The 11117-nt window shown below is 42.6% G+C and overlaps 1 protein-coding gene across 16 annotated transcripts in view; it reads right to left on the reverse strand.

Moving 5' to 3' along the window:
* The window catches only part of SOAT1 (sterol O-acyltransferase 1), a 61131-nt gene extending 50800 nt beyond the window's left edge, over positions 1-10331 (reverse strand). For 8 of the 16 annotated variants that reach the window (XM_086343598.1, XM_086343588.1, XM_086343593.1 and 5 more), the window contains exons 1-2: positions 10179-10331; positions 7609-7708 (exon numbers count right to left, since the gene is read on the reverse strand). Coding sequence is in view for 1 of the 16 variants with exons in the window: in XM_086343588.1 (XP_086199714.1) it covers positions 7609-7651 (43 nt within the window). In the remaining 15 variants the exon portion in view is untranslated. The remainder of the gene's footprint in view (positions 1-7608; positions 7709-10178) is intronic. The other 8 variants (XM_086343599.1, XM_086343589.1, XM_086343602.1 and 5 more) reach the window with 1 other exon arrangement.
* Positions 10332-11117: the final 786 nt, after the last annotated feature.

Raw genomic sequence — 11117 nt, forward strand, 5'->3', positions numbered from 1 at the left:
TTAAAATCGTAAGATTATGGTCTTTTAAAACAGTTATGTTAAAATGCCCTTTACATACAAAATGGAGTACATGGTGAATTTGATTGTTTTCTTAAATACCAATGCTTGGCAAAGTAAAAATCTGACAAATCTAGATCACTTCCCTTCTATTTTTTTTTTTTTGTTGTTGTTGTTGTTGAAATCAAATGAAGCAGAATTATGGAATAGTTCCAGGTAGAGCTCAGTGGTAAAGAATCCACGTGTCAAGGAGGAGACATGATCCCTGGGTCGGGAAGATCCCCTGGAGAAGGAAATGGTGACCGCTCCAGTATTCTTGCCTGGGAAATCCCAGGGACAGAGGGACCAGGTGGGCTACAGTCCAAGGGATCATGGATACAATTTGGAGACCGACATATCAAGTAGAAATTTTAGGAGAACAATAGATTCAATTAAGAAGAGAAACCTAGGGAAGAGGTCAGGGTTACTGGTAAATTTAAAATCATTTGTGTAACACTGACAGAGGAAGCCAGAAGAACATCTAATTCTTCAACGCGAAAGATTAGAGAACTGACAACTAAACTCTGAGGGATGCCCTCTATCTAGTAAGACAACAAGAGATAGAAAAGAAATCAGGGACAAAGAAGAGAGAAAGAAAAGATGCAAGAAGAACCAAGATGTTTCAAAAAGGAATTATACAGGGGTTAACAGTGTGGAATTAAAAATAGGGACTCTTACTTTTGAGTCCTTACATGTTTTACATGTATTATTATTTTAATTTCAATATAATCTTTAAAGTAAATACAACTATTTTATTCCCACAGTATTGTCTTTGGTCACCATGTCTTCCTATATACTCTTTCCTGTCTCAAAACATAGTTTAGGGAGGTGATTTAGTTTACTCCAAATCATAAAGGGATTCAAAACTGCAGAAAAGGGATTCAAAACCAGAACTACTGGATTCCCCAGCCTCTACTCTAATCAGCAGGTGGCCCTGACTCATCTCCTCCACTAAGGTTTCTTTGATCACCTCACCTTCCCCTGTGGTCCAAACGCACCTTGTGTGTCCTGTCACACTAATACACTCAGTGGGCAATACTATCTGCCTCTCCCACTCAGCATAAGCTTCTTAAAGACCGGGACTAAATGGGATTTTCTCTTTGAATTCCCCAAATCTAGTGGGAAGTATTAATACAGAAAGTGATGTATCAGTTAATACCACAACCAATTATTCTGAGTAATACGATACAGTTCTCTAAACTTAAGAGAATAAAGAGGAAAATCTACAATGGAAGAGCGCCAATGAGCGCCACCTTCACGGTTAACAGCTTTACACCTTCTACTCAACAGTAAGATTGACAGCTGTTCTTGACTGGGGATGGGGGCCCCACAGACTAAGGGTCTGGGGAAGCTACTTTGGATATTTCAAATATAAACTGAAATAGACAATTTTACATTTGTCACATAAAGCAAGCAATACAGGCTATGTCACTTTGCTTGTGGCTTGAGACTGTATCAACTCCCTGAGAAATCAGTAAAAGAGGTTAAAGAAAAAAAACAAACAACCAAGTTTGACAAACAAATGCTGTTAAACTGATCAAAAGGGGAAAAAAATCTAAGCCTGAGTACACCGTAGCAAAAACTTACAAGGAGTCCTTGGTGATGAGACTGGGAACCATCAACCTAGCGAGTAAGGCCTAACTTCACAAGCTAAAGCACAAGTACTGAGTTTGCACAATTACACTGCCACAGATCAATGGAGTGAGCCAAAGAAGAAAACAGCAACTCCTCATAAAGACCTTTATGTCATAGTCTATACTAGTATCTTTGCCCTCAGTTTCCTCCATTAGCAGGAAAAGAGAACCATAAGACAGCAGGGAAAACTCAAGATGTGGTATCACAATACCAAGAGGTAGTCAATGTCTCTGCTCTATTACACTGCATCTTCACGTAAATCCTCCAACCCCTGAATCCTACATCTAGAAAGTTAACTACTACTGCACACACACAAAAAGATAATAAAATGTTGGCACTCTGCTGTGTATTAACAACCTAGTTTAAAAAATTAACTAAGTGAATGCAATCCCTACATATCTATGCCCTGTATGCTACATGACACAAATATAAAGTTGCATTGTCCCTCAAATTCTACATGTTTGCTCTTAATAGGTGTTAGATGATGGCAGAGTTCCATAATTACACACTTTCTCAAACGCAGCTCAAGCATCATATGGCTTCCAAGAAAACATTAATAAATTCTGTTACTGTCATACACACAGAATTTAGGAAGGAAAACTATCACCTAAGCTTCATCTCAATTTTGACCAAATCCAAGATTATGACAAGATGTCTGAACTGAGTCCCTCCTGCTATCCATGTCAGTAACAGTACACGACTGTTGCGGCAGAAAACGGAAGGAAATTACAGTAACGCTCAGTTCAACTGTTCCTTCCTTACAAAGGTGGATCCCTTCAGCCTCTGTGTGGAGAGCAGACCACAGGAGGGCAAGAGTGTAAGCAAGGGAACGCCTTGTAACCAGGTGAGATGAAGGAGAGAGATGAATTTTTGACTATTCATTTAGATGGGACTCTGAATCCACTCTTACCAATCTAGACACAGGCAAACTACTTCAGCTACTGCAAAGTTAAAAATTCAAACTGTCATTAATTCTAAGTGGTTTCTAGGTGCTGGCATGAATCACTGCCCTTGTATGTGAGATCACTGTCTTTTCTTGCCCTTCTATTATTAACAACACAGGAGAGGAAGTTATCCTCCTCATTTTCTGTTATTTCCAAGTTACTGTTCCTCCTTCCCTTCCTTAAAATAGGTCAGTCAGATTATCACACCTGATACTTCTCTTTGTATGTACTGTCTTCCTGATCACTCCCCTCGTTTACTAAGAATATGAATACATCACTCACTCCTCCTGTCTCCCTTTCAGTAACTCTTCCACGCTTTTTTTTACTTCAACATCCATGTTCCTAGATCCAAGCTCCTGGTCTCCAAGTTCCTAGACTTCCTTCTTTCTCCAAAAAGCTGTTCTTATGTCCCAGTCAAATCCTCCCCTAGAACTTACTGATACCAACAAGTGCACCATGTCCATAATTCTAATTTCCAGTGGCTAACCCTCTGATCACCACCAGTTCACTCACTATGATACCCTTCTCTCCTCACCAGACCCAGATTTCCCTGAGCTCCAGACTCCTATCCAAAGGCCTACCGGACCCCTTTATGTAGGTAGATGTCCTATGGGCATCTCAAACTTCAACAGGACCAAAAGTGAACTCCTGATGTTCCGGCCAACTCCATTCTTCCATCTTTCCTAATTCAGTTACTGGAACTAGCAGTCAGTCTTTGCCCAGATTAAAAACAAAAAACCCATATTATCCTTCTTTACTTTCCCTTAACCAAGCCAACAGCGGGCCATTTTACTCTGCCTTCAAAATATATATCCCGTTCTAACATCTTTTTACCCCATCCACCACCTTCAGCACAACCTAAACCACCGACCCTTCTCACTGTAGTGGCCTAACTGGTCCCTCTTCATCTTCTCCCTTCTGGTCACACAGGGCCCAGAGTAAACTTTTTAAAAGGTAAATCTCAGCAGATCATTGCCCTACCTCAAAATCCTTTAAGCACCGAATTGTTTCAAGTCCTCACCACTGTCGAGTAACTCCTCCACCCATGATCTGCCATTCCCCTCCCTGGCCTTCATCTCCCTACCCTCCACCTTCTACTACAGTTCTCACTTGCTCTCCTCCTGTCACTTTGGCCTTTTGCTGTTTCTTTGAAAATCCAACATTATTCCCACTTAAAGGTCTCTGCTGTTGCCGCTCTCTGGCTCATCTCCCGCAGAACCCTCAAAGATTCCTCCTTTACTTTGTTCAAGTTCTCAAATGTCCCCTCCCCAGGGACTCCCTACCTACCCCCAACTAAAATAAACACTCACACCCACTTTAGTCTTATTTCCCCTGCTTTATTTTTCTTCAGAGCATGTATGGGCTAATACATTATAGTGTTAATTGCCTGTCTACACCATGAAAAGACTAATCCCCATGAAAGGCAGAATTCTGTCTTTTCATCACTTTATCCAACTATCTAGAACTCTGCTTGAACAGTCGGTACTTAATACGTATTTGTTGAATGAGTTAATAGATATCAAGCATTTTCACACAGTAAGAAAATAAAACAACTTCCTTTCACATGTTCATGAAACAATCATCAAGAGGCTAGAATGAGAGCTGAAACTCATGTTCATTTCTAACTGTACCTTTTAATACTAAAAGATAAATATAGCAACTAGTTTGGGGTTTTTAAGTTGTATGGATATACCTAAAAATAATCTGTTCTAGAGCTTAAGATTTTTCATCAACATCTGCCATTCTGGACCCAAAAACAAACTTAGGCTATGAAAAAAATCTGCTAACAAATGCTATGATTTTTACTTCACTGGAAAACCTCTCAAACTTGAGAGACTGTTCTCCTGAAATAACTCAAATAATTAGAATAAACATTACTTTCTGGTAAGACCTTTGTGTATATTACCTCCTTTAAACTTAACAATAACCCTGAGGTAGGTAATCCTGTCTCCATTTTCAAAAAGAAAAAAGTAGCTGACATCCAGAAGCAAAATTAGAGACAACAATAAAGAAAACTTTAAAAGTAGGAAGAAGAAAAAAAATAAATAAATAAAAGTAGGAAGAAAGGAGAAAGCAAGCACAGGTTTTTCCTCTGAAGGTTAAACGGCTTACATTTCTTATGAGTCCCCCAACACATCACTGCATCAAAGCAGACCTACTTCCCTGGCCACAGCAGTGAATTCAAACCACTAGGCTGACAGAACGCCCCTGAAGTTCATGCTTTAATGACGCTGGCACGTTTTTTAAAAGGCTATGGTCATTTAAACACAGAAGGCAAGGAAAAAAATCTTAATGTATACTGAAAAACAATTTTTTAAACTTTTGACACAAAATACAGGTGTCAAGTATCTGAAAATTCAGGTATTTTAAGCAACACTTTCTACAATGATGTGAGATTTACTGTAAATAATACAGAGGTCTACCCCATTAACTGTTCTAGCACCCTTCTGTGTGTGCATGCGCACACGCGCGCGCGCGCACACACACACACACACACAAGAGAAGGCATAACCAAACACTTGGAGAAGTTGGGTAAGTCCTCATAAAGGTGACATTAGAGCCAGAGTTCAAAGAAGAAACAGAAGTTTGCCAGGCATCAAAACAGAGCCAGATGAAAAGCACTATGAAAACACGAACAAGTACAGACCTTGGTGATAGATCTATTATTTCAAACATTTTATTGACGTCTACTACACACCAGGCCCTGGGATACAACGATGACTGCCAACAGTCTGAACCCTCAAGGAATGAAAAATCAGTGGGAGGAAGATATAAAAACATAATTACAGGAGTATTACAGAAGAGTAACTCAGATGTACGTACATAATGAACAGAATATAAGTCTGATGCCCAATAGACTTTAGGGGCAATTAGGAAAGGTTTCCTGAAGTAGGTAAAATCTAGGTTAGATCTAAAAGGAAGGAAAGGAAAAGACTGGAACACAAGGGAAATGGAGGGGCAAGGACAAAAAGTCAAGGGCCCTCAGAGGATTCTAAGAAGTCTGGAACTTAACACAAACAAGGAGTTGACAGAGGCCTTTAAACAAGAGAGTGACTTAATATCTGTCTGAGGTAGTATTTGTTTTTTAGTAAGAATTAAGGCAGCAAGGTGGAGGATGTGTTAAGAGAAAGGAGAGCTTGGCAGTGCTGGGGCCCAGGGCAGGCTGCCCCCAAATATGCCTCAAAGGCACACTGACTGTATTGAAGAAAGAGCCGTTGTCAAGACAGACTTTGACCCTCCTCTCTGTCCTGCTTTCCTAAAAGCAGGAAATAAAATCTTCATGTAAAAGGTGCCCTCCCTGTACGCGGAAGTAGAAAGACATCCTTATCACCAGAGATGGGGAATGCAGGGCCCAGAGGCCTATATAAGGAAAACACCCGGCACTTCTTTGCTAATTTACTACCCAAGCCCAAACTTTGCTTAAGATTCTTATTAACTAAGCACCCAAACCTAAGTTTCTTTGTCCAGTCAATTCTTAATTTATTGTTGGTCTAAAATATGTAAGAGCCGCCACCTTCACTCACTTCTTAGGTCCTGTTTCTATGAGAGATCCATGCCCATGAATCAAAGATTCTTTTTCTCCTGTTAATCTACCTTGTATCAAGAACTCAAGAGGGGTTCAATCAACTATATACTCCAATATAAAGTTTTTGTAAAAGGTTAATTTATGTTATGTATTATTTTATCAAAATAAAAAAAGCAAATTCTAGCGGGGGGGAAAAGAACTCAAGAAGGGTGAAGGGGGAAATTTTGCCCTCCTGGACCACAGGAAGAACAATGAATTCTCACAAAATGATAAAAGCCTAAAGTAAGGCTCAAATGACATGCGTTTCTTAAAAGAACAAATGATTTTATGAAGAAGAGATAAGAGAGACCAGATTAATTTACAAACATTAAGCTGAGGCATCTACGAGACACCCAAGTGCCGACATCCAGAGTGCCTGCGTGCTCAGTCACTAAGTTCTATCTGACTCTGTGACTCCATGGACTGTAGCCCACCAGGCTCCTAGGTCTATGGGATTTCCCAGGCAAGAACACTGGAGTGGGTTGCCATTCCCTTCTCCAGGGGATCTTCCAGACCCAAGGACAGAACCCGTATCTCGCATCTCCTGCATTGGCAGGCCGATTCTTTAACACTGAGCCACCTAGAAGATACTACATCCAGAGGGCAGGAAATACAGATCCCAAAAGAGTTTCTGAACTAAGCCTCCGAGTGTGCCATTAAGCTAAGTAACTACAGGAGAAGAGAAATGAGTAGTTAAGTTCATATGATACGCCTATGAGTCAGTCAAGTGATGACGGTCGACAGGAAGATGAACATACACAACTGGACTGAAAACAGATGTACGATTCATTGGTATACAAGCAGCAGCTAAGGCCAAGCACAGGCAGGAAGTCTCAGGAGAAACCATAAGTCAAGAAAAGAGATTACTTAGAAAATAATAAAGCTAACTTTTGCCATAACTTTGGCTAATTTAAGCCTCACAACAACCTATGCAGCAGGATTTTTTTTTTTTTTTTTTTTGGCGAGCTACACAGCTTGCGGGATCTTAGCCCCCTAACCAGGGGTTGAACCTGGGCCACAGGCAGGGAAAAGGTCCTAACCACTGGACCACCAGGGAAGTCCCACTATTATCCCACTTTAACAGTGATTTATGATTTTCCCAATACTACAAGGCAATTAAAGAACTGTATAAAACAAAGGCCCAGGAAAGATGAGAGGAAAACCAGGAGCAAGGAATGTTCCAAATCAAGTTAGAGGATTCAAGAGGTAACCTACGGTCAATACCATGGAAAATTTACATAAGACCTTAAAAAGAGAGGAGAAACAAACAAACAAAAAGAGGGTGGGACATAGGCTATTTCACAATCTGGGGACATTAATAGGTACGATTTACTTGCAGTTGGTTTCAGGAAGGACAAAAATACATTGAATTGGGTTGCAAAATGAGTTTTGAGGAAGTAAAAATCATGATCATAAGACTAGACTCACCAGAGGTCCAGCAAGAAAGGAACCAGGCACTCCTGTTTACCATGCCAGTAACGTTTACAGGGCTGGGTGGCAGCGTCAGGTCATACCTCACTTAGCATTTCTGTTTAAAAGATGCAAATGATTCGGAAATACTACTCAACTCAAAGTCACATGCCAGTAAGTGGCAACAGAAACATTTACACCCAAAGTGACATAAAGCTGACTAAATAGCTATTTTAAAAACATAACACACTGAACAATTATTCCTTAAGAATCCAATCAATTCAATGGTTTTGGTATGTTCAGTGTGGTAGTATCTAACTTGTCTTACACAAGCAAAACAGAAACAATTGGACTGAACCGCTGAAACGTACTGTGCCAGAAAGAAGTATTCAAGTGTTCTCGGTTAGCCCGTCTGCAGTGTTCTTATTAATTAAGCTTTCAAAAGAACCTGTAAATCTATAAAACACGGAACACCTACTCTAGGTAAAGGCTTTGCTACAACACTCCCAGATTGAGTAGTGGTAAAGAGAAACACTTTACAGATCAATGTAGCAATTCAAAACAGAAACTTGCTCTTCCTTCCTCCTAAAGGCTGGCCCCAGTACAACTCTGTATTTACATATCAAAGAACTAGGTCATTAAGTCAATCAGCAAAACTAAAGAACACAAATTCTCATTCTGATCTATAGGATCAGTATAAGCACTTACCCTGTGGTAAGTTCCAAAAATAAATTTCTCTAACTACTCTTTGTTAAGGGGCTTCCCTGGTGGCTCAGATGGTAAAGTCTGTCTGCAGTGCTGGAGACCCGAGTTCCATCCTTAGATCAGGACGATCCCTGAGAAGGAAATGGCAACCCACTCTGGTATTCTTGCCTGGAAAATCCCATGGACAGAGGAGCCTGGTGGGCTATAGTCCATGGGGTCGCAAAGAGTCCAACAGGACTGAGCGACTTCACTCTGAACTTGCTGCTGCTGCTGCTGAGTCGCTTCAGTCGTGTCCGACTCTGTGTGACCCCATAGACGGCAGCTCACCAGGCTCCCCTGTCCCTGGGATTCTCCAGGCAAGAACACTGGAGTGGGTTGCCATTTCCTTCTCCAATGCATGAAAGTGAAAAGTGAAAAGTGAAAGTGAAGTCGCTTAAGTAGTGTCCAACCCTCAGCGACCCCGTGGACTGCAGCCCACCAGGCTCGTCCATCCATGTGATTTTCCAGGCAGAAGTACTCGAGTGGGGTGCCATTGCCTTCTCCGCTCTGAACTTTGAGCCTTTGTTAAAAACCTTTTCCTTTTCCAAGGAAACAGATAACCTTCTCTAGAGAATATTTTTCATTCAAAAGTCCTCTCCTCTGTCCTCCAACTTTTTCATTGTGCAAGGTGCTAAGTCTTGAGAATTAAGACCTAAATAAGATGGACCAATCCAGCCTTCATGAAATGCTAGTAGAGGAAACAAGCGTTGAAGTAACTAATGCAGCTCATTACAACTGATAATGAACTGAAGCAAAGGAAAACAGAATGCTGGGAGGTTTTAACCAGGACAGGGTGAGTTTCCCGAGATATTTGGGCTGATACTGGAGGAAATTAGAGAATTAGAGGTAGAGTAAACCCCTAAAGACTAGGAGATAATAAAGAGAAACTTTCTAAAAACAAAAATCAAGCTGGTATGGCTTGAGCCCAGAGAGCCAGGAGAACACCGGCTCAAACTGAACTGGAAATGAGCATGGCAGTAGTGTTTTGATCTTTATCCTAAGAATGTGAAATCCTGGCGAGCTCTCAGCAGGTGATGCAGCGACACACGAGCATTTTAAAATAATTACGCATTAAAGTTCCTTGCAAAATCCGTCCTCATGCCTAGACAATCTACAACTTCCCTAATAAGCCATACATCGATACTGTCCAAGTTAAAACAATGGGGGGGAAAATGCTTCAAGTTGAATTCTACTCAACAGACTCTGAAAAAATAGTAGCTTAAACAGCTAAGCATCCACTTTAATATTAAGTGACCAATACACTTAACCCATATACAAACGTGGAATATAGAATGTATCGTTGTTTCTCGCTTACAAATAATTCCTGAATATACATATCACTTAAACTGCACGCCTATTAACATTTAAGAATGTCAGAAAATTACATCCTAATACTGCAAAATAAAATATGAGCTACATTAAACTCTTTGGCACCCAGATTTACCACACTTTCTTCCCCCAAGTCAATTTGAAGCTGAATCCGATTGAGTTCGTGGTATCGCTTTTTCAGGAATAGAATGTTTTCTAATTCGTAACTTTCTTTACCACTGGCTTGATAAAGGCCACAGAATTTGAGGGTGGACACCAAACAAACCTCTAAGATTTAAAAGGTTGCCAGACACCCCTGCGCCCCCAGGTAACTTTCCCGCCCGCCCCAACCCCCAAAATGACCAGAACCCACGGAGCCTCTCCCTCCCCCGCAGCCCCGGGGCAAGGCCAGGCCCGCGGGGCCGGAGTTGCAGCAGACACGTCTCTCCCCTTCCTCTTAGGCAGAGGTGGGCGGACCCAGGCGGGAAGGGAGGAGGGGGACAGGGAAGCATGGGCCGGTGGCCGGGGAACCTCACCACGGAAGGCAAAGCCGAGAAGCTGTCCCAGACCCGATGGCAGGCTGGTCGGCTCCGTGCCGCTAGCTCTTCTGATGCCCCAGGCCGGCAACACAGCCAGCCCAACCGCAGACGAAGATAAAGCTCCCGACCTCTCCCCCGCCTCCAGCCTCTGAGCCCGCTACGCAGCGTCACGCGCACGGCCAGCGCCGGCTGAGGATTTCATTGGTAATCCCGCTCCAGGCTCCGCCCACCGCCCACGGCCGCCCCGCCCCTTCCCGGGCGCGCAAGGTGCCCAGGGCTAGAGCTCCCGGCTAACCTTGGCCAGTTGACTTGGTTAGCTTCTCGAAAGCAGGTTGTGACTCTCACGACAGCAGCTTGCTTTCCATTTCTGCCCCATTGATCGAATGTGCTGCAGAAATGGGACCGAGCCAATTTGGGACCCGTCTGAAAAGGCAGCTTTTGCCTGATAGCGCGGGACTGGCGAGTTTCAGTTCAGTCGCTCAGTCGTGTCCGACTCTTTGCGACCCCATGAATCGCAGCACGCCAGGCCTCCCTGTCCATCACCAACTCCCGGAGTTCACTCAGACTCACGTCCATCGAGTCAGTGATGCCATCCAGCCATCTCATCCTCTGTCGTCCCCTTCTCCTCCTGCACCCAATCCCTCCCAGCATCAGAGACTTTTCCAATGAGTCAACTCTTCGCATGAGGGGCCCAAAGTACTGGAGTTTCAGCTTTAGCATCATTCCTTCCAAAGAAATCCCAGGGCTGATCTCCTTTTGGTTGCCTCTCATAGAGACTCGAGGAATCCGCCTGTAGAACTGTGGACCATTGCAGTTTGAACCGACACCACCACCCCCACCGCCCGCACTAGCCCGAAGCGTTTGTCATGGGATGCCTTAATACTTTTTAAACAGTTAAACAGTTCTTAACTGTGTCTTCCGGGAACTGGATAAGGA

Source organism: Bos grunniens, chromosome 16 (assembly GCF_055505025.1).
Source record: "Bos grunniens cultivar Pamir isolate PY7600 chromosome 16, Bosgru_T2T1.0, whole genome shotgun sequence".
In the NCBI taxonomy this organism is placed as follows: domain Eukaryota; kingdom Metazoa; phylum Chordata; class Mammalia; order Artiodactyla; family Bovidae; genus Bos; species Bos grunniens.